This window comes from Stegodyphus dumicola, chromosome 7, assembly GCF_044657685.1.
Source record: "Stegodyphus dumicola isolate Sdum_Otavi_A_Nest chromosome 7, ASM4465768v1".
Taxonomy (NCBI): Eukaryota; Metazoa; Arthropoda; class Arachnida; order Araneae; family Eresidae; genus Stegodyphus; species Stegodyphus dumicola.
Window position 1 is genome coordinate 99,077,643 of NC_140774.1, and position 27,266 is coordinate 99,104,908.

The 27,266-nt window shown below is 32.7% G+C and overlaps 1 protein-coding gene across 3 annotated transcripts in view; it reads left to right on the plus strand.

Moving 5' to 3' along the window:
* The window catches only part of LOC118193741 (uncharacterized), a 127,060-nt gene that overhangs the window by 91,496 nt on the left and 8,298 nt on the right, over positions 1 to 27,266 (plus strand). For 2 of the 3 annotated variants that reach the window (XM_035364869.2, XM_035364871.2), the window contains 2 exons: positions 20,294 to 20,413; positions 24,594 to 24,846. In XM_035364869.2, the coding sequence (XP_035220760.1) occupies positions 20,294 to 20,413; positions 24,594 to 24,846 (373 nt within the window). Of the gene's footprint in view, positions 1 to 18,363; positions 18,488 to 20,293; positions 20,414 to 24,593; positions 24,847 to 27,266 lie in introns of those variants that run through there. The other variant, XM_085820627.1, reaches the window with a different exon arrangement.

The window sequence follows — 27,266 nt, forward strand, 5'->3', positions numbered from 1 at the left end:
TCTGTGGACATCTTAAAGTCAGTTGAATTCATCAGCCATGTTGTTCACTAATATCCGCATCTTCTGTGGCTGTTTACCTCAAAGGTATTTATTTATCGAGATTCATCGCTTGGGGTCATTCATTCAGAAGCCTTAAAGTCATGGAAAGTAAACCCTCACCCAAACTATTGCCAACCAGTTTTTGTAAGCACTCTAAATATTTTCCAAATCTGGACTATTCAATGCACCAGTCCAAATTTAAACGATGAAAGGTTGTTTTTGTTTTTCATCTTATTTCTTTTATTGTTAAAAAACGGGCATTCCTCTTTATATTTCATTCATTTAATTGTTATTTCACTCATTAATCAATTCATAAAATACGTTAATGTACATCTTTTAGAAAAGCAAATTTGCATAAAGAGTGGATATATGCAACAGTTAGTGAATAATTTTGCGGTAGAATGATTGCTATTCTTAATAATGCTGTCAGAAAATAAAATTTTCATTCTATTCAAAAGTTACTTTTTTTAATTATCGTACAGAATTTTTATTCTTATAGTAGAACTCAAAAAATAACCCAGAGAAAACAATGTTCATTTTCAAAATATATCACATTCAGATCGTAACAAATTAATTCATTAAATAAATAAATAAACAGTTCAATGAAACGCATTGTATTTCATCGAAGTGCGGTTCTTCAACTCTAAAGAAGACAAGCGGCGACAAAAACAATGAACGAAATGAATAAAAATCCCTTCGGAAAGCATAAAACTAATTTGAGGATTTGTGAGTCGAAAGTCATCTAATTGGCATCAAATTAAATTCTTTCCCTAGAGTCTATTTTCAAAATGTCATTTAATTTTCTTTTGCGAGGCGACTGAGCATTTTCGCTTTTCAGAGAAGATTAAATCTTTATTCGTGTTTTTGCAACCATTCAATTACTTATTATGTTTTGATACCCCCTCTCGGGGAAAGAGATTTTCTTTTATTCCACATTTAGGCCTAACGGTAAAGGTTACCACAAACGGCGATTTATGTCATATAATGGTACGATATTGCTTTTGCTGATGAAACTCGCGAACGAAATAATTTATTTGTTTTTTATTATTTTAAATTGCCTGGCTTTTACACTCATGTCCATAAATTAAGGATAATGCAAAATCAGGCAAAGGAAGAGTTAGAAGCGAAACAAATTTGACTTATTTGTAAAGCTTATTTATTAAACCAAAGGTAAAGAGCAAAAAAAGATGCTATATGTTTGATATTATTAAAACAATTAGCAATTTTTTCTCCCCGGAGCAAATTACAAAAAAAAACCTATTTACAAAAAAACAATATTACATGGTTGGTATGATTGTTAATACATTGTACGTCTCCCAGACGATGCAATACAGTTCGTACAACGCCTAGGCATGCTGAGTATCAAATTATCGATCTGATCTTGGGGGATATTACACCACTCAAAAAGCAATGCTCTCCGAAGTTCCGGTAGACATGTAGGAGAAGGTTGACGGGCTGCAACTCGTCGGCCAAGCATGTGCCACACGTGCTCTACTGGGTTCAAGTCCGGTGAGAATGCTGGCCAGTCCATACGGGTGATATCCTCCGATTGAAGGCATTCGCTTACGATGTTTGCACGGTGAGGACGGGCGTTGTCATCCATAAACACAAATTGTGAGCCCATGGCGCCCCGAAACAAACGTACATGTTGTTCCAGAATGACGTCCCGATAGATTTGGCTTGTCATGGTTCCAATTCAGGTCAGTTCTGCAACCCAGAATAATTCCACCCCAAACGAGCACTCCTGCACCACCGTAACGGTGTCGTTCAATGATGTTTTCTTGGTGGTAACGGGTACCTGGAGCTCTCCATATGAAAGTCCGGCGAGAATCAGACCGCAAGCTAAACCTGGACTCGTCGGAAAACATCACACAAGCCCACTATTGCGGTGTCCACAATGCATGCTCTCCACTCCAGGCTAACCGCAGGCGACAGTGAGTTGCAGTAATTGGAACGCATCTGAAAGGTCTACGAGCATATAGACCAACCTGCCCTTAGCGTCTGTACACGATCTGCCTTGAAATTGTCGTACCAGTGGCTGAAGAGAGCTCACGAGACAGGGCTGACGCTGTGCTCCGCCTGTTTCTTTTATCAGTAACTGCCTAATACCGATCCTCGTTCGGCATTGTAACTCTGGGGCGACCTGTGCTGTAACGTCTACTCACATTACCATCATCTTGGAATCGTTGCCAAAGCTTGGAGATGACACTCTGGGCAATTCCAAGTTCGTCTGATATTTCCAATTGGGTACGCCCACATTACAGACGGCCGATAATTCTACCACGTAAAAAATCATCCAAATGCGTCCTTTGTGTCATAACTATTCAGTTATTGCACTGAAATGCTTATAAAGCACCTGTGAACAATTTTACTTCTTTGCCTGTATTCCTTATGTATCACTCTCTTATACTTTCGTCATTGTGACGTACCATCGGTGTCATCTAGTTACTTCTTGAAATTTGCATATGATTCTTGAAGATGTGTGTAGTGATTTTACAGGTGATATGTTTATTTTAGAGTTCGATTTCCGTGTGACTCCGAATTATCCTTAATTTATGGACATGAGTGTAATAGGAGAATTAGGGACATAATTCTCTCGCCCAGGAGACATCGCCAAGCATTTCCCTTAGTTTCTAGGCAAAAATTGGAATCATGAATCTTGCTGAATTCCATACAGACCAAATAACATTCCTTCTCTTTTTTAATCATTGTATTAAATTTAAACAGGTATGTTCGCGAAATCCCCCCTTCCCATTTGTTTGTACGAATTCTCTCTTGTGATTTCGGTTAGTTTTTTTGGCCCTTGTTCAAAGCTTTCCTGCAAAGTCACCCATTCAGCAGTAAAAGTGACTACCAGAGGAAGACTAAAGAAAAGTCGTCAGCGTAAGAAAAAATACAAAATGCTTCCTTTTTTAAAAAATTCTGGAAAAAAAAAAAAAAAAAAAGATCAGCAATGCAGATTATTGTAAAGTTTATTAAGAAGTGATTTGAATTATACTGGTTTCCTTGTTAGTGGCTATTGGGTACGGTCGCTTTTTGAGGAAAAACTCTTTGATTAAAGTTTCTCAGTATCCAGGTTTAAATGATGTTGCACAGTAGACTGAGACTCATACTGCATGTGGTCGAATGTAGGATCTAACAACGATTGACAAGACAGATTTTATTTAACCAAATGATTATTTTTGTTCAAAAATAACAAATATTTTAAATAAATTTTCAATTTCGCTTACTAAATTTAATCCAAATATGCATAAATAATAATAATAATATCGCAAAGGGAAAAAGACTCAAATTTATACTTATTTTTTGTCTAAAATCTAATGTTTGGTACCTGCAAGACATTTTTGACGGTTACACATTAAATTGAAACTTTTCAGAGTGACATTTATTTAAGATAATTTTAACATATTTAATTAATTAAGATTACTTACCTAAATTTAAAGTAAAATTAAACAAATTATGAAAACGGTCTAAGTTTTCAGAGAAAATTTTCCAAGTGAGACGAAACTTGAGAATAAATAATGAGATTTTAGTATTTTTTTTTTTTTTTTTCAAATTTTAAGGCAACAGTAAAATTAAACAGGGGCGCCAATATCGCTTTTTTCTGACTTTTAAGGTAGAGATTAAATTAGTTTTAAAGTTGATGTAGAAGTCTATAGCGAAATAAGCTCATGTGGCGATTTTATTAACTTTCCTTATCCTCCTACTGAAATACGTATTTTAGAAATGCGTGTTGAAGAAATACTATCTCAAATTTAGCAAGAATACAAATTTTCGTCAAAACTGACTTATTTTTATACGGACGTTTAGAAGAAAATTTGACATATTTTTGGCTGTGGAAATTACAGTATTGCGATTACCGTACAGGATTACATAAGCTGTTCATTAAGTTAGGTAAATTCTATAATGAATGTGGTTGGAAATTTTTTATTGCTAATACATTGTTCCGATGATAAATATCTTATCTTTGCTCTTGCATTAAAGTTTTTATATTCATTTCCTATATAAAATACAATATTTATATAAAATAATGAGAGCAAATAGAGCTTTGTGAGACTGATTAAATATGGGCATAAAGGATATATATACTCAAACATTGTTCATGAATATTTAATTTAGCATGTAAAATCTTAAGCAATTAGAAATTTTCATAAATTATTTTATCTTTTGTGACGACCTAAGGTATATGATATTTTAGCTTATAATAAAATTCATATTCTGAAAATATTGATGTCAAAGTCTTAAAAATGATATAAAATAAAATACATTATTATTAAATACATATTCTTGGAAGAATATCTTCAAAGTATTATAATGCGAATAACAATATCTTATAAAATGAGAAATAAACTTAATAATATAAACATGAAATGTCATTTCAGGTAGTATAAATAGTATAAACGTGCAGTTTTATTTTATTGAAAATGAATAATATAATTTTGAAGGTCTTCATAACGAATAATAATAACAGATTAAAACGTAAAAAATAATATTTAATGATAAATTGGATGCAGTTACTGGTTAATTACTTTTCATTTGTATTTCTTTTACTAAGAATTCAAGAAGGGAACAATTGATATCTCAAGTCCAGTGAATAAAAATTATAAAAATTGAATTTCCAAATCTTCTGCTTATGCAGTTTAGTCAAATCTCATTATAGCAAATTCGGCTTACAACGAACCTTTAAGTCAGTTCCAATTTCCTATACTCTTAAAGTTATTTTATATAGTTAACGCGAACTTCCAAATGCATAAAAATCGGATATAACGAACTTCGTAATTATCTTGGACTGAAAATGTTTTTGTATTTTTCAAGCCTTTTCCAAGATTTCCGTAAATTTTAACTGAAAAATTACTAGCCTTTGAATTCATCCTTTTTAGAATGTTAGAATAAAAAAATATATTTTAGAACACGGTAGAATAGGGTTCGTGTATCTTCACCTTCACCTTTTTTCTGTGTTCTAAGCAAAAGGTTATGCGAGGTGCTCTCAATTCAAAGAAAACCAAGACTCACAATAAATTTAACTTAAGTGATCCTGCTGAGTAAGTCACTGGGACAAATATCTTGAATTATTTCTTTGATTCCATTCGAGTTCTTTGGTTGAGCTGTCAGACAGTACTCAGTTTAAAGCTGATGCTTATTCATAACTGTAAATGCATATTTTAGATGTAAACGTGTAATTAAATAGACAGGTGACTATATCTGCTTCTCCTAAATTGGGATGAAAGCGTACTTTTATTCATGAACAATGCGGAGGATAAATTTCATTACATGTCCAAGCATTCTAATTTCGTTGACCGCTGTTGCAAATATTTACTCAATACGAACTTAACAGTATACCTATCTATTTTCTCCTTCAAGTGAGCAACTATAAAAATATATTTCGTTTCTTTATTTCTTTTCGTTTACAACTGGCTGTTTTAATAAATCTTCTAATTATTTTGCGAATATAACTTTACTAACTTTCTGCTAATACTTAATTAGTTTCCCAATCATAATATTCAGTCACTAAACTCCATTTCTTACTTTAAGCACCTGATGATTAATCTTAATCTTAGCTTCAAATATAATTAAGTTCTGCTAACGTATTAACGTAACACATAGTAATATTATGCATTTCATTTACTTTCACAAATAACCATTTGTCATTACCAACTGTTAAATATTACATCAGGGACGTCTAGTTCTTTCTTTTTCTTTTCTTTTTTCCTTTTTCTTTCTATTTTTCCTAGCCTTTCTTTCAGTTTAAATAATTTAAGTAGACAACAACTCTGGAACCAGTTCCTTAACCTTCGAAAGTTAATGCAAAATAAAATCCTTTTTTATCGAAATTGAATCTGCAGTTCTCTTTTGCGTCTAGAGAATGTAAACTAAACTGGCCCATTTTGACCTTCGTAGGTTTTAATTTGCTTCAAAATTACATCAAAGTATTCAAAAATACCGTTCAAGTATTAGCCTGTCCTTTCACCTTCAGATTCCATGCAGATTGAAGCAACTCGTGACATTTTTCTGGCAGATTTTAACACGGGCATTGCTCATATTGAGAAATGCGTAATTTTACTTGAGTAAAACGTGATTTTATGCTTTTGATAAATAAAATAGCTGTTGCAAGGAAAAATATGATGTGCTTATTATATGCAAATCAATTGCTATCAAGAAATCTCTTTTTATCTTGGGAATTGCTTGCTAACAGAATTTGTTAATTAGCTCTAAATTCGTTGCCTTTTTTTTAAATGCGTTTTAGATACATTAACCAGAATAGATTGGAGTTACGAAATTTTTAAGTGGGAAGACGAGGTTATCACAATATCAGTACTAGTATATGTAAGTAAACTCCATTACACGAAAATTCAACAAAATATGTCAGAATTTCACATAAAAACTCGTTTCGTTTGAGTTACTTTTATTTTTGGTAAGTGGATATGTTTGTTAAGCCTAAAGTAACACTAAGTAACGTAAAAAACAGTGTCCGAAACGAAATAACATAGCTTAGCAATGTCTCTTTCATAGAACATTATTTCTACCTCTTTAAATAGCATTATTAACACGTCAAACGCCAAGTCTGTTTTGTCTTCCTTTCCATTTAGCCTGAGATACCTAATTTCACAGACATGCAAGCGTCCTGAGAACAATATACAATTTGATAGAAGCATATAACTTTATATATCGCCAGCAAAAGTGACTGATTAGGCTTGAACGAAACTGTACTGTTAGCGAACGGTGACTGATGCGTTTCGCATGGAAAGTGTACTGTCACCGGTAGCTGACGCAGAAAGAACTAAAAATATAGAGTCGATATGCCACTTAACGAGTTAAAAAAAATAATCTTTAGTTTAAAAAAAACACGTGACCGTAGAATCTAAAATTCTCCGAACTACTTCGAAATTAATGGAAACCAAATTCTTGTCTAATATTTGCAGATCTTGACTTTAGCATACAAAAGATGTAAGGACTTAATGTACAACCTACTTTTATGTCCCCGCATCTGTTACTCATAAACTATTTCATCTAATGGAAAGTCTGGAATGAAGAGATTAAAATTTACATGCACTAAACTAAATTGACCTGAATATATTGTCTCTAATAAGGATCATCTAATGAGTAATATTTTGTAGTTTATATAACGTTGCTTAATCTTATTACCGATTAAGATCACAAAATAAAAGTCGGGTTAATATTACTTGTTATATTGTTTTTCAGAAGTATGTGAATTTATTGAAATTTATTTTAATGAATATGTTTCAAATTTATGTGGATTTATTCGGATTTTTTAAGAATATTTTAATCATAATTTTTATTTAACTGTCGGAAACACTTGTGACGCTAATCCATTCATGGACACTTTTTAAGTCTTTATAAAACTTTTCGGATATACACGCGACATAGTTTTAAGCTGCTCATTATCAGCAGTTCATCCCATTTGTTACTTTTCAATAGTCACATATAAACTGTGGTAAAATAGTTAAATCAAGCAATAAATTTCTCGTAATCAAAACTTCACTGTTTTTTTTTTTTTTTTTTTTTTTTTGTTATTACTATTATTTTTGCTACAGAACTTTGCTTAAATATGCATGCATGCCAGTCAGCCCGAGAGGCAAATAATAGCAATTCATTTTTTTAATGAATTCAAGAAGAATTTTTTAGTCACCAAATCACGTAACAAACAAATCAGTTTGTAATCTTAATCCTGTCAGGTAATCTATGACGCGTTATTCAGTTGTAATAAATAACAATATTGCAAGCTAGTATAATTACTTTCTTTTTTTTAATATTCTAAAATCTCTTGCGTCTTTAATCTGTGGTACTGTTCTGTTATCAGGACTGGGTTCAGAAATGTATGTACATAAGCATATATGACTTCATGTATGCATGTATATATGTAAGTACGAATGTATGTACGTACACATATATGCACATACATACATACACACACACGTTCATACCTTTCTGAATCCGGTTTCGATAACAGAAGAGTACCTAATCTCTAAATGATGTGGCAGTTCTTTTTACTAGTCTTAACACTATAAGGAATTATGCATTCCGCCATACTTTCTCTCGTTATGTAAGTCGTTGTCACGTCTAACTAACTTTAGGAAGATCTATCATTTGAACGCCGGCGAGGACTCAACTGACATTTCGTATTCCGTTATCCGAAGTTTATTATGGTCACAAAACTTTTCTCAATGCCACGCTGTTGGCATGGAAACGGCTGCCATAGCTTTGGGTCTGACCTCAAATTTCGGGAGCACGCATGGATATTCTTAGCGTTTTTTAGGGCGGGGGAAGGCACTTAAAATATTGTCGATCCAAAAGTCCTCTCCAAAAGTTAGCGATAGGGGAAAATGGATAGGAGAATCCATCCCACCGGTTATTTTTGTTCAAAACTCAACGAAGTTTCCCCTTTTATCGCGAATGTAATTCGGTTGCCCCTTATCATGCACTCTGGGCAACGTTCTTGGTGATGAGAGTTCTAAATGATTAAAGAGTGTTGTCCACAATTCCTGACGATTGAGTAACCGGCAAGATTCATGCAGTTAGAAAGGAAAATATTTTACTAAAATACTATATGAGGCGAATAAAAATGCATAGGTAACAAAGTGTAAAAAATTATTTTTTAAGCAAGTGTGTAAATTTTCCTGTCAGTGATAAACACTTATTAACTTGCCTATTTTGATTATGATTGCTTCGAAAACCTGAATTTTCAACCGGCTTACTTCAAATACACAGAAAGCTAAATCTTTCTTGGCGACTACACTAGTATCTCGAATTTGTTTGCAACCCTGTCGCATGGTTTTTATTAAATCATCCATTCGGTGACTTTTTTATTCACCTTTCCGAAGGCGTGTGATTGAATAATCGCACTTCTTGCAAAAGAGAGGGTGTTTTAATTGGACTGAAATGCAGAAAATATTCGGGAAACGAGTGGGGAGGGGTGAATGGGAGAATCGGTGAAGCTTAATTAAAATACAGCGACAAAATTTGAATGATAAAACTGATTCCTATTGCAATATGTCTCTCAGCGGGAATTTTTGGAAAGTTGTCGCAAATAAGTAAGGTTCGCTCTTTCTATCTGGAATTTATTAAGAACCGATCGAAAAGGGAGGGAAAAAATTCCATCAGGCAAAAATAAAAATAAACTTTTGGAAAAGGATGAAATAGAATAGTGTAATGAAATCAAAACTTTTTGGTGCTTTGCTGCTTCTTTTGTGCTGCCTAATTCGTGAGCTCTGAGGAAAATGTATTCAGTTTTTACTTTTCTATTCAACTTTTGCCTAGTGCGAAAATGACACTACGTTCCTTTGTGTTGAACATTGCCATTTTTTATGCATATCCGCTGTAAAACCAATAAAATACAGAAGTATTTTAAGAGGAAATTTTTTCCCAGAATGTCGCACACTATTGTTTGTTTAATCCTCAGTCAAAAGGGCTTCGGAAGGCAGCAAATTATTATTATCTAGTTTTTAGATATGCGAGGTAGTAATTAAATGTAGTAGAACAAAAGAAATGTAAAGCTTAATGTTCAAATTTAGCTTTTGTTGCATCACTTCAAATACCAAGCTGTCAGTGTCTTGTGTCTTATTTTGCACGAGAGGCTTGTAAGAGAAGGATTTTATTAACTTACTTTTTCAAAGGGAAACTGAACGCTTTAAACCCTTTAAATAAAATTTCAGGATAATTTAATGTTGCCTAAAAGCCATACGATAGTTTAATACTAATAGCAAAGAACCAATTTTCTTTTTCTTAGTGGACGATTCAGAGTTTCTCGGGTTCTTATCTATAATAGTTGTAGGCTTAGAACACCTTCAAACAAGCGATCGTTTGACTAATCATTCACTGATGACATTCGGCTGATGCTTGTTTAGATCTTCGGCATTACCTCCATCGAAGAATCAAAGCTATCCGTGAGCTACTAAAACAGTTTTTTTCTAAAACTTTGAGTTCGTGGGAAAATATACCCATTAATATTGCAAAAAACAGCAACCTTATTTTATCATAGATTTTTAATACAACTATATCGATTTTAAAGGTGATCAGACACAAGTCCCTCTTCTTCAGGAGCAAAAAAAGTATGCAGACTGAAAGGGGCGACAATCACATTTACATCGAGTGCAACAGGCGGTGAATTGACAGAGAAAATTTCCATCGATCAAGGATTTTCTCCCATGGTTATTGATAAAGCTTTTAAAAATTTTTCCTCTTGCCATCAAAAGATAAAAGAAGACATTCCGCAGTTAGAAATAACATTAATAGCCGTATCGTCATTCCATTTCATCTGTCTGTCAGTTATAAAACTGGATGGATTCTCCAGAAATTCAACTTTCATGACATTTTCTCAATTATCAATAAATTTCATCGTTCGATTCTTAAAGATTCTATCTCTGACATTAATTCTTGGTGGATTTATAGCATATCTTATCAGTGCGGTTCGCGATATATCGGCCAAACTAAAAAACTAAAAGAGTGTTAAAATTTCGCTTCAAGGAACACGAATCTTATGCCCGAAAAAGACAAATAAACTTAGTTGTAAATCAGAGTTGAATATTATAAAACTTCTTCAGTTGGTGACATGAATTTCATTGAAGGTTTTCACGTTCACACAAATTTAACTTCTTTAGTTAATCCTCCCAGTTTACAGAATATTTTTGCTCTTGATAAATAAAGGCTTATGTCTCATCACCCTCGAAATCGATAGCGTTGTATTCAAAATCTACGCCAAATTAAGGCGCCTGCTTTGCCTAATTTTAAACTTTATATCTCTTAGAGTTTGGCACTGGCATTATTTTTACGCCTTCATTGAAAGCATGCGGAGAAAATTCATATCACTTACATGAAACTTGAGTAATTAAATTTGGCTCTTAGAGGACGTTATCTTATCCTTTATGGAAGAAATGTAGTATGACATATGATATCTTCCATGTTATAATGCGAACCGAATTAAAGCCTCTTTTGAAAATTCAGCTCGGTGTCTCAGCGTAAGCAAAAGGCGTTTGAGAAAGACGTTTGGGTTTCTTTATTTAGAAACATGTTCTTGAAATGCTCCAACGACCTTATTTGCCAGAACTCTTGTGAAGTTGTTATGTTTCTCGGATCAGGAAACATGAAAAATGTACACTCGCATCACCATTTTCTCGAACTCTGGATGTCCCGATTGCCAGCCGGATGTGCTTCCAATTACCCTATGAAGGCGTGTTGTGAGGATGGAGAAAATAGCTTACACTCTTACCTTCTGACTCTGCTCTTTTTTCATATTAAGATACTTCTACGGGATCAACGTTTTTAAGAAATTCAAGCAATCCAAGACGACGCCATGGGCAGTAAATGACAGATACCGAAAGCGGCTTTTGCGAGCTTCAGAATGCAGCAAACTTAAAAAAATCTTCTAGAGGAAACTACCAGGCGGTTAGACTGGAGTTCTAGTGCTCAAGGAGTTTGTATTTCTACATTCGTCTAAAACTAATATTAGTATATATAGTTAATAGTTGTATGTAAATATTTTAGTAACTACTAATTAATTGTTTTGAAAATGTCGACTTTTTTTAGGCTAGAGGTTTTGATTATCTATGTTAACTACAGAAATTTGTATTTGTGCATGTTCCTTATTTAACAGGTTATATATATATATGCACTGAATCTTTTTGTTGTTTTGGGAAATCATTTTCTGATAGTAGGGTTGCTTCTTCTAAAATAACAATGACAATGAAATAACAGTGACAATATGTACGTATTTAGGTTACATATTTTAGGTTCATGTATACTCAGAATATGTAACTTGTATTAACTGAAGTAAATTTGACTAAAGCTGCCTTGATTAGCTGAAAACCCGTATAAAACTAGACATCGAATTCCTTTATACATATGGAATTTTTCTAATGTTTTACACTTTTAGTTTAAAGTCGCCTTTCATAATTTAATAAATCGTTACAGAGTTGTTAAATAAACACAAAATATACATGTTCAGGTGTTTTGAGATGTATTATTTATTGCACGGCAGATGTATACAGTTGTTTTAAAAGTACAAATATTTATAGTTACATGTGTACTTCGGAGTTTTCCGCGTTTCGTTACCGCTATAATCCTCAGTACCAAAATGTTGACTGAGCCATTTCCTGGCATTCCATTTAAAATAGTATCGTTGCGATGGTTTTAGACGATATATACATGAAATCGTGTTTCAGATTTCTGGCCTTTGGTTATAGTAGTCACAGCGAAGCTTTTGAAATAATGGATTACGCGTATATAGCTCGCATTCACAATAGTTGTCACACACATGCACACGCAGGAAAAAAGCAGCATATGTTTGCACTCAGTAATATTATATTAGCGCTGTATTTTCTGGCTGAAATAAAGCTGCCCTTTTAGCCACGTGGAAGCTATTTTAGCATTTTGCTTTGATAAATTATGAGATAAAATCAGATATTTGCTTCACCAAAAGTAAAAGTTGTCCTTGGCCTTCGCTTTCGATGATAACAGTTTTCTATCGTGGGCATTTTTCCACAGCGCACTTGAAATGTCATGCTTTACGTATCACTCAAGAGATATTTTTACGTGAGAAAAAACTGCTTGCGAAGTCTCTGCTGACTAGGAAAAAAATCTGAGACTGATAGTTTTCTTTTCAATTTAAAAAGTAAAAATCTTAGATTAGTAAAATTTTTTTAAAAAAGATTGCTTGCGTAAACCTAAGTAATTTCAATAAATAGAAAAAGTATTTTTGATCTTGTTTAAAACCGTTAATAATTTTAATATAATTATATTTATCATCAGCATTTATAAAATGTATGTGTTACGGCCGAAGTGTGAAATCCGGCATTCTAACGAATACCTAAACATTTTATAGAATGCCAAAAACTGCCTGGCAATGTACAAAACGGTTAAACATTTCACGCACTGCCTAGGCATTCTATAGAATGCGAAATGGTAAACAGGCGAAGTACGAAATGCATCTCCATATTATATACATTACCTAAGGAAAGTATATAATAATTCTGCAGTATATTAGCAGTTGCAATGAGCGTGACAGAGGATAAGTTCCTCCGACTAGGAATTTCTGACAGAATTTTAAAACGAGTCTATGCGAGATTACAGTTCATTTAAGTTTCATTTTTCGTCTCTGCATTGATAGACAGAATGATTAGAAATAACCAATCATTGAACTGACTACAAATTTCAAGATAACTAGTTAACACTGAATTATTTTACACCAAATATTTATATAACATGTATTAAAAGTTCCGGAGTTTATTTACACGCAGTCTGAGACTGTATGTGTCGATCTCATTAGTAAATGTGTAAAACAATGAACATTATAATGTCAGAGAGACGTTTAGAGAGAAAAAGATTTTTTAGAAATCATAAATATAAATTATTAGTTTTTTTTCTCTGTAAAGAATTATTTGAAGAGTTATTATTTAATTTGTTTGATTAATAACAATAAGGGATATTTTGTGCCGGAATATTGCAGTGTAATATCAGTCAAAAAAAAAACATAGTTACATATATTGCGTACTCCCAAATCGAAACAGGAATTCCCTCAACAAAGAGATATATCCTTTTGTGTTAAATAAGTGACATTTTTCACCTTGATGACAGTTTTTATTTATGAAAATTGTGTTTTCTGTATAACGCCGGGAAATAATTTATTTCGAGGTATTGTTAAAAGTCATTCTGTTTCCAAGCTGCTATTATTTTATTATACTTACTCCAATTGCTTTACTTTGAACGGTTGAAGGCAATTGTCATACTGTATTATAAACATAAATTAACATAATTACGTTATGGTATGTTTACTTATTTATTTTAATTTTATTTCATTTCTCCTAAAATTGATTTCACTTTTTCATGTTAATAGAATACATTTTTTTAAATTTACATATTACATAAATAAAGCTTTGATGAACCTCAGATGCTTCGAATGAAAAGATGCTATTCTAAAAATGCTATTTTAATATTATACGAAAATGTTTATACTGCCTTGTGTATAAAAACCAAACCAATTGTATCATGTGATCTTAATCCATATAAAATCAAACCTCAAACATATGCTTGTCAAAGAATCTAATATTCAAATCAAAGATCTAATTTTCTAATATTACAGATAAAGAATTAATTTTAACGTCATCTTTTTCTTACATTTCAGCATCAAGAATGAATGCATTTATAGATGAATTCTTTCTTCATGCATTTCATAAATAGTTAAAGAGTTCCTTCTATATAAATTTCACAAATAGTTATGGCTTATTTTGTGGAATATATATATTACTGCATAATTCTTTCTTTCAATAAACATAACATTTAGCTCCATCTATTTAGCTGTAATTAAGAAATGAGATTATTAATTTGGCCCCAGGATTTCCTAACGCAAAACCTTGTGTTCCTAGATATGCATTGCTTGAATGGTTTTACTGAAACAACAAATAAATGACTGAATAAATGAGTATTTGAAAAACCTTGATACATAGCTAACATTTACTGATAAAAATTTCGAATTAAAATCGAAATATTGAATTGAATAAACTCCTGTCGATTTCGAAAGCGATCAGACATACGTACTGCTCCTGAAGAAAAGGGATTTTACCTGCATGGAATTTTATTCAAATTCTATGCAAAGCCATTTTTCCCCTTTTTTATTGTCTAGTTTTAAATTTTACCTTGGCGTGTTTCTCTTTTAATTACAAATAGTATGTATTTCTACTAACTCAGATAACTAAATTTTTATTTTTCAATGAAATTAAAACTCAAACATTTTATCGATTTTAAAAGCTCAGGTTGTTTCTGAACTTTATAAAAAAAATGGTACAAACAGAAAAATATTAAACTTCTAAAAACATATATTACTGTTTGAACAAGATTAAAAACAAAAGTGTATTAAGTGCTTTGCAACGTGTCTATAAGGTCACTGCAAAAAATTTCATTACTTAAAATCATTGGATCATGTTGAATGCTGACGATAGCATCCAGAGTTAGAAATCTTTTAGTTAGAAATACTTGTCAACCAACAAATAAATGCATAGATTTACAAATTTATATAAAAATATGACCAGTGTCTTAGTATACTATTTACATTATATATACGGTATAGACTACGTACTGTGCCAACGAGCGTAGTTAACCTGTCGTCACGAATATCTTTAGACTTAGTATTCGATAATTTACGGATCCGAACTGCATCTTTCAGCCTGTTTAGGATTGTGTAACGACCGTCCTATGGTGACTGTAGTTTAGGAGAAATTCTTTTCCGTCGAATCAGATTACATAACCACACACTGTCACCTTTCTTCACCTAACTCGTTCTCGTGGAAAATTGTGCATCACTTGCCTGGAGATCCTGAATGTATTCCTCAGGCGATGAAGGTGCATTCGAAGAGCGACCAATCAAAAGATCACAAGCCAGACGAAGGTCACGACCGAAGAATATCTGGGATGGGGATTAGCCGGTTGTCTCATGGGTAGCACTACGATAGGCCAGTAAAAACAGAGATAACTTCTTGACACAGTCCTGATGGTTTCTGGAAACTACCAGCGAGAGGTTATTAAGAAGGGTTCGATTAAACCTATCTACCATGCCGTCTGACTGGAGATGTAAAGATGTCATCTGGATTTTATCGATGCTGAATAGTTTGTAGAGTTCTTTAATTACAGCCGAGGTAAAATTTCTTCCTTGATCATAATGTAACTGAAGTTGCACTCTGAACCTGGAAATCCAATGCTGTATCTTTAGCTCTGCTACTGTGTGATGAAGCAATCATTGACAGCGAGGATGTATTTGTTGCTATATGGCAGCTCATGGCAGAGGCCCAGAATATCAAAGGCGATGTTTTCAAAAGGGGCTCTTAGATTGCACAAAGAAGGCATGCTAAAAAAGTGGGAGAAATACCTTATATATTCCCCCTTTTAAAAGGCAACTGAAGATTAGGGGATCCAATCGCCAAATTCTGGTGGTGCAGAACGATCATCTACCACCTTTTTTATTCGGGCGCCACTGTAGAGTCATTAGGTTATTTAGAAGCAGGAGATATGAAAAATTAGCAGTGCCCTCTCTGGGACTCGAACCACGGAGTTTTGGAATACGCGCCGAGACCATTACACCACGAAGGCAAGCTAAGAAGGCTGAAGAAATACCTTATAAGCTTTCCTCGACTGCATTTCTTCCGTCCTTTCGGACCCACACAAGTATTGCAAGATTGGCACCACTTTTGCACGTCAGCTCTTGTATTACTCCAGTAGAAGCGCTCTCAAACTCTATGCAAATTCTTCATTTTTCTGAAGTGATCTCTTGCAGCACGGCTATGTAATTCTTTAAAAACATCTAGGATTCGGAATCTTGGAATGTCGCAGTCTTCCAACTGGTCTTTCCTGACTTCGTCCCTCCATGTATCTGGGTCACACGATGTTGAATTCATAACTTGACGTAAAACCAGATTAAATAACTCTTATTTCGCTTTGACCCTGGAACAATATAGACACCTTTCTGAGCAAGGTTTCTAGACAGGGCGTCTCCATGTGGTGATCTCTTCCGATGACGAAGTCTCTGTATCCACCTGGCTATTTGACCTTCATGATCCTTAAAATTTTAAGATGTATTATTTTGAAATTCGATAGTCAACGATGTCAACCAGATGATGTATGTTCTGTGTGGAGCAGAAATTTTTTGCCAAAGAGATAATGCTGGAAACGTTCTACGGCTTTCAACTATGGTGAGAAACTCTTTCCTGGTGACACAGTAATTCCTCTCCGGTTTAGTTAGAAACTTGCTGCATTATGCTACGACACATTCTTCACCGTTTACTTCTTGGAACAAAACAGCACCGACCCTCTCATTGCTCGCATCTGTGTCGAGAATAAATGGTTTGTCGAGCTGAAGATACGTCATATTTATCATTGACAAATTTATTGCTGGCTTGTTATGGTAACTTTTCTTTTATTCGACAGTAAATAAATCAAATTCTTTAAGACAGGATTTGTTGATTAGGGATTGATTATGAAAGGAAAATTTTCTTTCCGTAGAGTGTTCCTCCGTCGTGTTATTGGAAGTACATCCAAATGTCTATAAAACCAAATGTCTCTAAAGTTAGTACCCGAACTAAAAGTTGGTGGGAGATAATTCATCACCACCTGGATTTTGAGCTAGTATCCCCTCCTCTCTAATAGTCCTTTAAGTAGGAGAGAAATTAAGGAATATTCTCCTTCCTTACCGCATGCTTTCGAGATGTATTCTGAAGCACGTCGGCCATCAGGAGGTCTAGGGGTTCGAATTCCAACGAGGATACTGTTCGTTCTATAAGCTTTTATTCGGTTCAGTCATAGTTTTTAGTGCTTTAATAGAAAGTTTGTCGTCGACTTTTAACCTGTTTCCTGATAAGATGTTGAGTTCATGTTTTTCACACGCATTATTTGTGGATGAGAATGAAATGTGAATGTTTCAAAATTGGGTATTTAATTTAACATTACAATGATTTTTCGCACATATCTTCGTTCGATGAACAAACAAAATGTCAGAATTTTACTGTTTGTATGATCACATAGAGCGAGGGAAAAAATCTTTTTTAAATAAAGTTTATATGAGATTTTACAGTAGTTTCTGATTTGTTTCAGCTAATAAAGAAATCAAATTATCTAATTTCATTGTCATTGTTTGTAAAGAATAAGCACTGACTTGATGAATTTTTAAGGGCGTGAGGCTTTTATTATTGGGGATATAAAATGCTTGATGAATTTTTCAAAGATAATTATTTAATCTCTTGTTTTCTTTAGTTCTCTGATTATTTTATGAATTCTAAACAAAAGCTCATTTTATAAAAAATTTCCTTTTTTTCTAATTTTAAATGTAATATTATCTCAATTCTGTTCGAAAAACCCACTGAAAAAAACTGCAGTTTGATATTTGTTTTTACATATCGGTCTGTATGTATTTTTGCTTTTTAAATTTAGTCAATAAAGGATATAATTTGTAATATTTCAGTTGGGAAATTAAATTCACTTCCTTGCTGATCAGTTTCCTCACAAGTGTGGAACTGGAGTCAGGTACACAATGATGGAATAAACTCAGAAACGTTCAACGTAATTTCCGATAACATCACGAAGATAAACATATTTGATTGGAATACCGTTATTTTTCTGCTTTTTCAACCTAGCCACGCGCAACCTTGAAAAGAAGGCTCTGAATCAGCAACTGCCAACGAGCTGTGATAACAACTTACAAAGGCGGGTATTCCTTTGCTAGTGGTAGTTATCAATGTCGGCTTCATATCTGTAAATTTAGTTTTCCCTTTTGGTACCCACATTCGTGTTTAGAAACAAGGCACGTGGATTATAGCATTTATTTTCTTTCTAAAAATCTGTGACCTGTTTATTTCTGCAAAATATTTAATCTTGAGGCAGTGCTGAAAGGATGGATTTTGCCTGCGAAAGCTATTCATTACGTTGACGTAAACGAATTAAAAGTGCATCATAGGTTTGTCAATTTGACGTATTTTGTAATTAAAGATAAACTAAGTGATATATTTCATGTTTACATTTAGTGATATCCACGGAGCATGTACAGTCATATGTTCTCATTTAAAATACGAAAATAACCTAAATTTTTCATTGAAATTTTAATTAAAAATTGGAATTTAATATGGTTTTAAAAGCAAATCTTACTAATCTGAAGTGCTATGAAAATGATGTGCTTTATAACTTTACCTTTTGTTTTTGGTAAAAAAAAAGGTTTTCGTTTTTCTCAGAAGTATACTAAAAAGATGGTGCAGTTTTTGTTTTCATTACGGATTAAAACCAGGCGAACTAAACTGTCTCTTCCAGTTTTATTTAAAAGATTTCATGTGTACTTCCGCTTTCTGATCGCGGTTTTAAGAAGAATTTTATATTTTTAGAAGTAGCAAAATCATAAAATCTTCACTGAAGGGAGAAGAAATATCTTTATATGACATATTACATTTCGTATTTACATTCAGTGTCAGTACGGTCTGTATATTCGCATTTAAAATATAAATGAAATTAATTTTTATTATTTTATAATTTTGAATCAAAGCTCCCAGTTTAATCAATTAAGTTTTAAGAGCAAATATTACTTATTACTAGCCTAAAGTGTTATGAAAACAACGAAGTATACAATTTCAGCTATCGCTTCTCATAAGAAAAATGTATTTTTTCTCAGAACTGGGCTAAAAACGTTGCCAGCTAAATTATCTTTTCCAATTTTAACAAAAGCTTTTATGTGCATTTTTTTTTCTGATCGTGATTCTAAGTAAAATTTTATGCATTTCATTTGTAGTAAAAGTAAAAAAAAAAATTTTATTTAAATGTCCATTTAAGGAGGAATAGTTATGTTTTCCGTGAAATATAACTCGTTTTTTTTTCAACTGGAATAAATTCGAAAGGGAACGGAATAAACTACCTACATCAGCTTGCTATAAAAGCAGTTAGTAATTTTACCTTGTTCTTACTCTTACCGCAAGTTTTGAAGAGGGTAGCTCCGTTTTAACAGTTATTTTTCATAGTTAAATAGACATTATAAAAGAGCATATTCCGCATATTTTCCTTTAAAGTTCAGCTAAAGAATTATTAATAGGATATTAATGCAGTATATAGGGAATTATATTATAATAAACGTAAGCCAGCGTCAATGGTGCCTTCAGAAATCCGAGCCAGAAGCTACAGCCTAGAACACAAACCTCTTCCTAGAACATCTACAGAACTCAACAAGAACATCCTATGAACATTGGCGGAACAAACTCCCATCGTAAATATTGACGATCTAGTAGACGATGAAGAAGAGTGTGTTGTTTTGTTTTTGTCTTTGTTTGTCTCACAAGGTATTTTCTCCCTCTTATCCTCCTGCCTTCGTGGTGTACCTGGAAACACGCGGGATGAGTGTACGAGAAGGCCGGAGTTCGAATCCTAGCGAGTGCTTTGCACTTTCTTCATGTTCATGCATCGATATAATCTAATGACTCTACTATCTTAATTTTGAAAAATAAGACAAGTAGGGAGAACTGCATTATTTATAGGATGGGACAACGTATCAATGATTTGTCACTGAGGCTTAAAATTTAATTTTCTTCAGGTTTAATATCTGAAACGACTTATCCATACGTCGAGTAAATATAATTACAACTGGCAGTTGTATTATACAGTATACGGGCACAATTTTAATTGAAATTTCAACATAAAGATTTAGGTTGTTTTCGTATTTTAGGATAGAATTAATGCTAGCTTTCATTTTAAAACATGGTATTTAAGGAAACAATTTTCTTTACAGGTGCAGGGAATTTGGAGCACCGACTACATACCAAGGGGCACTCGATTTGGGCCCCTTGTTGGTCACGTGTACAGACAGGACGAGGTGCCACCAGAAGCGAACAGAAAATTTTTCTGGAGGGTAAGGATATTTTGTTAGATTCCTTTGCTATGCATTTCTAATTTTAGAGTTGCAAAAATATTCATAAATATTAATTATTTTACTTTATTCTGAAATAAAGAGTTGCACATTTCTAATTTTGTCATATTAAAGGTATTAATTTTTGGCATCTAAAAAACATATACATGTCTTTCGAAATAGTGAATTTCTCGTGGTATAACTGAATGCTATATATTTATGTTATTTATTCTACACTATTTCATTCTTATTTAATAACAATCTCTGAAGCATTTCGCATCTCATAAGAAAGTTTATTATGAAAACTTTTCAAATTCTGATAAATTTCCTTATATTACATTTTTAACACGACTGCCAAAATTACGCTGTTTTCTTTTCTACGGATATATGTGTTTATAGTTATTTCATTGCTAACTAATTACTGATTTATTGATATTTTTTGGTTTAAGTAAACTTTTTACTAATTAATTCAATTTATCAATTGCTTTGTAATTTATTGCTAATTAAAGCCAGAAAAATATTTTTCTCAGCTCATAAATTCATCTACCGAAGTTATTTTTGACAAATTTATGATGAAATCTGCATTTTCGTTTACTTTCTTTCTTGCTTATTGTAAAATTGTTGTCAAATTAGTCTAATATACTTCTAGGAAACGGTCAATTAATAGGTTCTATTAGTTTAATTAAAGTAATTTTTAATTTTTAAGAAGAAGACATTTAAGTTTACCGTGGAACTAAACGTCAGTAACAAAACTTACATGCAGTATCATTTATATGTATAGAAAGAACTCCGTTTTAGTTTTAAATCCAACAAATTATCTACAAACATTTATACAATGTAACAAAAGGTATTTTATGTATAGAAAGACCTCCCTTTTAGTTTTAAATCTAACAAATTATCTACAAACGTTATTATAATGTAACAAAAAGTATTTTATCAATGAAACTGAAGCTATTTCGACTTATTACTTTAAATGAGAAAATATATGTATCTTTTTCTTTAAAGTATTCGCATCTGCCTTTTATCGCATATTCGCTCATTCGAGGCATTCTAACAGGTATTTTCTTAACACATTCCTTTGCAATTTGTTGACATCATTAAGCAAAACGTTTCATTATGCTTTCAAAGTTCAACCTGTTTAAAAATTTAAGGTTTCGAAATTTTAGATCAAGTTTATGCAATAGAAACTTAACAGTACGGGTTGTTTATAGGATTACTGCATTATTTTAAGCTCTTTTCGGATTTCGTTTCCAAACGATAATTTCTGTATAACTTAGAAGAACATCATGAATCATTTCCTTCGAGAAAAACAAGTCAGGCCCTCTACAGATGTGGCTTGTTGTTGGAGATGATATTATGTTGAATTTTTGATTTATTTCTCCGCCTTTTTAGTATGCCTTCGTGGTGTAATGGTCAGCACACTCGACGCATATTCCAGAGATGCGAGGTTCGAGTCCCGCAAAGGCATTGCTCATTTTTCCTGACTCCTGCTTTCGAAACCATCTAATGTCTCTACAGTGGCTCCCGAACTAAAAAGAAACTCGTGATTCTCCACCACCAAGATTTGGCGATTGGGTCCCCTAATCCCCAGTCGCCCTTTAAAAGGGGGAGTATAAGGTATTCCTCCCGCCTTCTTAGCATGCTTTCGTGGTGTAATGGTCAGCATATTCGGCACGTATTCGGGAGGTCCAAGGTTTGAGTCCCGGCGAGAGCACTGCTCATTTTACATGATTCCTGGCTTTGAAATCACCTAATGTCTTTGCAATATTATTTTCTTTTTATATACTTTCGAATATATTTTGACACTTAAATAATCAAATGTTTTCGTGTCTATGCCTGAAAGCAGAAATCGGGTTCATCCAGGAGGATAAACGTTTCCTTCTCATTTTTGAAAAGTTCGGAGTTTGATTCATTTTTTAGTAAAATGTTTTTTCAATTCTGTTAGGTGGAATTTTTGTCATTATGGGCATATAAAAATTTCTCACAATCCTGAATTTTGAAGAAATTTTAAACGCCATTTTGAAACAACATTGTTCAAGTGTGATTATTAATTATTCATCTTCAGAATTTGAAGTTATTCGAAGTTTAATTTGGCGGTAATAACCTCTTTTCTGTTCAGGTTTAGTAAATCACGTTAAGATTTTATATTATTCACTTAAGTAAAATAGTACTGCCTCAGGTGAAAAGTGCTCACCTAAGTGTTTCAAAGCAGTTGTTTTGCAAATCAGTATTTTGTGGAATCACTGTTCGATCCTGAATATCAATTCTTAACAGGAATTTAGAAAAATTCACACTTTTCAAATATGAGAAAATGAAAATAAATTTGAGCGTTGTTTCTGGGAAAGCCTTGTGCCTGATCCCAGTTTTTCAATGCTTTCTGTTAGACACCTTCCCTACCAGTAGTTCATGCAGTTGCATAAAGATATATATTTTTCGATTTATTTAATGGTACATCAGTTACCATAATGAAGAGTTTTCATTATATTATCCACGATTATTTTAACTTAAAACGTTTAGTCAATAATATTATAAACCATTTATTTAAAAAGATTGTCGAATGCTTCCAAATTTATGGATGATAGTGTACAGTTTAAATTCAATTCTTTAAGTTAAAATGTGTTATGTATTCAAATGTTTTGCAAAAGAGTACCTTTTCGTTAACATTAGAGTTTTTGTGGTCTCAATAACGCATAAATTTTCTTAATTTTTGACTAAATAAATCCTTTATTTTCTGCTTTATAAATTTCCTTTTCATTACGTTATTTTGCTACTAACGTATCTCTTCAAAACTGTATTTGTTAAGCAATAATGATTGCCATTGTCTCTCCGCTACTGTGCAATGAAATGTATTTTTTCTTAATATGTAATACTTAAATTTCATTAAATTCTGTAATATAGTGGAATCTCGGATCACGAACTCCTTACTTCATGAACATTTCGGTTCGTGAACAAATTATCTCAACAAAAAATGCCTCGGAAGACGAATGATGTCTCAATTTACGAATACTCGAGTCGGGAACATACGATTTTTAAAGGTGTTTTGATGTAACTAATGCCTCATTATTAAGACTCAAGAATTTCGGGAAAATATTTTAATATTTTCCATTGCCTTATTCTCATTAACAAAGCCTGGTAGAAAGTGACTTGCAGAATCATGAATTCGGCTTGGAGAAAATTATGCCCAGAATGTCTTATAAGCCCTTGAGCAGTACTAATAACTTTTCTTATCAATGATAACGTGTTTCTAGACAAAACCGTAGGCTAGAAAGTTAAAATGAAAACTTGGCGAACTTACTAAAGGACATAAAAAACGTGAGCTCAGTAGGAAAGAAAACGAACTTCATAAGCAGCACAAACGGCAGTTGGGAATGAAATATTTATAAAAGAAAAAGTATTTTAATTCTCTGAATTGAGAAATTTGAGAAAACAGGGACAAAATACAAAAAGTTTTCCCTTAACGTTATCATCTTGATAAAATAGTAGCAAACTATAGCATAAGTATTTTCAGTGACAATATTGTTTCTCGCTTTAGAAACATTTAAAAACGGAGGCAAAAATAAATTACAGTGGACATATTTTGATCGAAATGGAGGTCCTGAGTCTCAAGCAAAGTCGAGTGGCTCTTTGAGTCAAAGAAAAGCTAAAAGAAAATGTGTCGTAAAGGCACTTACTTGATGGATTTATGAAAGGGAATTTCGCGTTTAAGCAATATCATCTAGTGTTATAAGATTTAAATTAGCAATCTTATCTGATCCACTAACGAATTAACCCATTATACATTAACGCCCGTGGGAAAAATGTTTCGCTCTACGAACCTTTTAGCTGACGAACTGCCTTTCAGGAATGACTTCAGTTCGTGAACCGAGATTTCACTGTACTATAAAATGGTTTTTGAATGCATTTTTAGCACTGGACTCATGTTTGAATGCATATTAGTATGTTATGTTTTGAAAGCCTACTCTTTATGTTCCCAAAAGTATATTATGCTTATCGGGTATTATATTATATGAAGATCAGAAAATTAACTAAAATGCCGAGAAAATGCAATTTATGTAATACACAGATTGTAAATTTGGATTTTGATAAGGTTTATCTGTAAATCATTGGGTTACACTTGATTTTCATGGGGGTCTCTAAACTTCGCACACTGCAGAAGAATTTTTTTTGCTTTTTGTCGGTCCAGGTCTACAGCAGTCCAGACGATTTCTATTACATCGATTGCCTGGATGTTAAAAAGTCCAACTGGATGAGGTACGTGAATCCTGCTTATTCGACAGAGGGACAGACCTTGGTGGCTTGCCAGATCAAACAGCAGATCTACTTCTACACCTGCCGGCCTGTGCTTCCTAATGAGGAACTGACTGTGTGGTACTGCAAGGAATTTGCCCAAAGACTTGGGTATCCTCTCACTGGGGAACTTATGCTACTGAGAATCAGTAAGTTCCTTATTTTATTGTTAAGAAATTCTTAACAACAGTGCTCTAAAATAAACATATATATTCTTAAATATCAATGAATGGAACTTTGGTTTCCCAAATAATTTTTTCTGAAGAAACTGCAGTGAAATTCGGAAATTCTCTTAAGCATTTTCATTGCGGATCAGTATCTTAAATCACTTAAGCTTGCCTCAAGTACTGTATTTCCCCTTAATTTTTTAGCGCTAGATTCTGAAAATATTAAAATTATTCGAATAATTGCCCCTTCCTCTGTTTTTCATTGTTTTTCCCTTTGAGCTCTAGTTTATTGGTAAATTGTATTCCCTTGATTATTTTTATTTTTATTCAGTGTATTAAATTTGCATTTTTTATTACCATCTCATCCATTTTAATTTCGTTTACATTTATTATTTGAAACATATTTTAGCACATTCTTCTTTAAACTATCCTCATGTGGCGGCTGCTCTCACACTTAAAAGACTTGCCAAACATATAATTTCCCCTTACTTCTATTATTTACATTCCAGTTTACTGTAGCCTTACCTACTGGTGGTATGTTCGATCTTTCGAAACCTGGGTCTTTTGTTCGCCCCTCCCCTTTCCCGTTCGTTCCTCCAATGTCCCTCTTGAAACTTTGGTCAAGACCCATTCATGTGAGGTGGCTTGAGGCTTTACAAAGGAAGTGAGCCGAACAAGTGGCGCAGGTGGATGGTTCAATTGCCGTCAGATATCGACTCAATGTCCTTCCGATATCGTAATGTTAATATTACTATGCATTGTTATTCGAATGCAGGTTTCTTTTAAAGAAATTATATTGTGATAACTACCTGTAGTTTATCCATGAGTACTTTTCATTTGTTAGGTTCTTACTGTAACCGCGTTCTTCGGAAACTGATTTAATCCCATTATATTACCCTCTCGATTTTCGGACGATAAAATCCGTTAGAAAACAAGGAGGAAATATGGCATTTTGTGTAACAATTTATCTTTTGATGTTTTTAAGGGCCGAATTTTAAACAGTCTTATTCAAGGCCATACCAAAAGGCCGAGTTTAAAAGAAATGTTTCTAATCACATCAGAAACTTTAGTTAAAGTTATGATCTTTATAACGTTCTGTCCTTGTTCGTTATGTACTAATAAACTAAGAAGTTCAGAGAACTTTTTTCTCGAAATTCTACTATTTGTATGCTTTATTAGATCAAAAATATATCCTTAATTCTTATGAAAAATTATGTCAAGTAAGAAGTTATTATTAGCAGATTCATTGTATTTATTTACAGCCATATACAAGTTTTATCTGGCATTTAAATGTCTTCTAAGAACTTAATTTGCAAATTACAATGCTTTATCGTTTTGGGAGCGTATTCTCAATATCTTCAATCAGTATCTTGTTTTCACAGCCTTTGAAAAACTTGTAACATGTTTTAAAATACATTTAATATTTGTTAATTATTGAAAGTTATTTTTTATAAAGAAGGTACTTATTTATTTTCTTTAATTAGAAATTACCAATGGAATGAAATTGCTCAAAATAGATTATTTCCCTTTTAAAAGTTAAATAATTTTAACGCAAAATCTGGAATTCATCTTGATCTATCGTGGAAATTCAAAAGAATGACAATATTAGATTGATTCAAAATATCAGTTAGGTACAGCAGGATTTCTAGTTATGTTTGAGTTTTCCCAAAAATATCCAGTAGTTGTAGATTTGCATAGCTTTAAAGAACAAGAATAATCGAAATGTTACCAAGCTAATAAAGTTTCATTTTAATTTTATATACCAATTCTAAACTAACAATTAGCAAAATCGATGTAATTTAGACGAGTTCAGTTAGATTGTGTTAAAAATTATAATGAACAATAACTATTTGAAATGATATGAATCTTGAATTTTCTCGAATACGAATCCTGAAGAAAGTGCTTAGAAACTCTTAGATCATTCATATGATAGTAAGAAGAAGAATAAAAAGGAAAACACTTAACGTAAAATTTTAGTTATTTAATATCTTAAAGTAGCGCAAAATTTAAAATCAGCGTTTAACGAAAAACGTTTTTGCCAAGCCAGTTTTTAAACGTACTGTTAAGAAGGTACAGATAAAATTCAGTTAGTGAAACATATAATTAAGTTTTAATCTTGAGTTTTATTTTTCTCAGCATAATTCGGTGAAAAATATTTGAATAGCAGTTCAAGTCTCTTGAACGTTTCCAAAGACTTTTTAAAACTCAAAGCAAGTGTAGAGACAAGAGCTTATTTCAAGAAATAATATAGATAAATACTACATATGGAATGCTAATTCTTCTTTAAAAAATCAAGAAAAACCAAAAACTTGTTTATTTTAAGAATTCATAAAGTCACTAAGCACTGAAAATTTTTGGAACAATATAAAAATCTTACAGAACTTCAATGAAATTTTTTATAT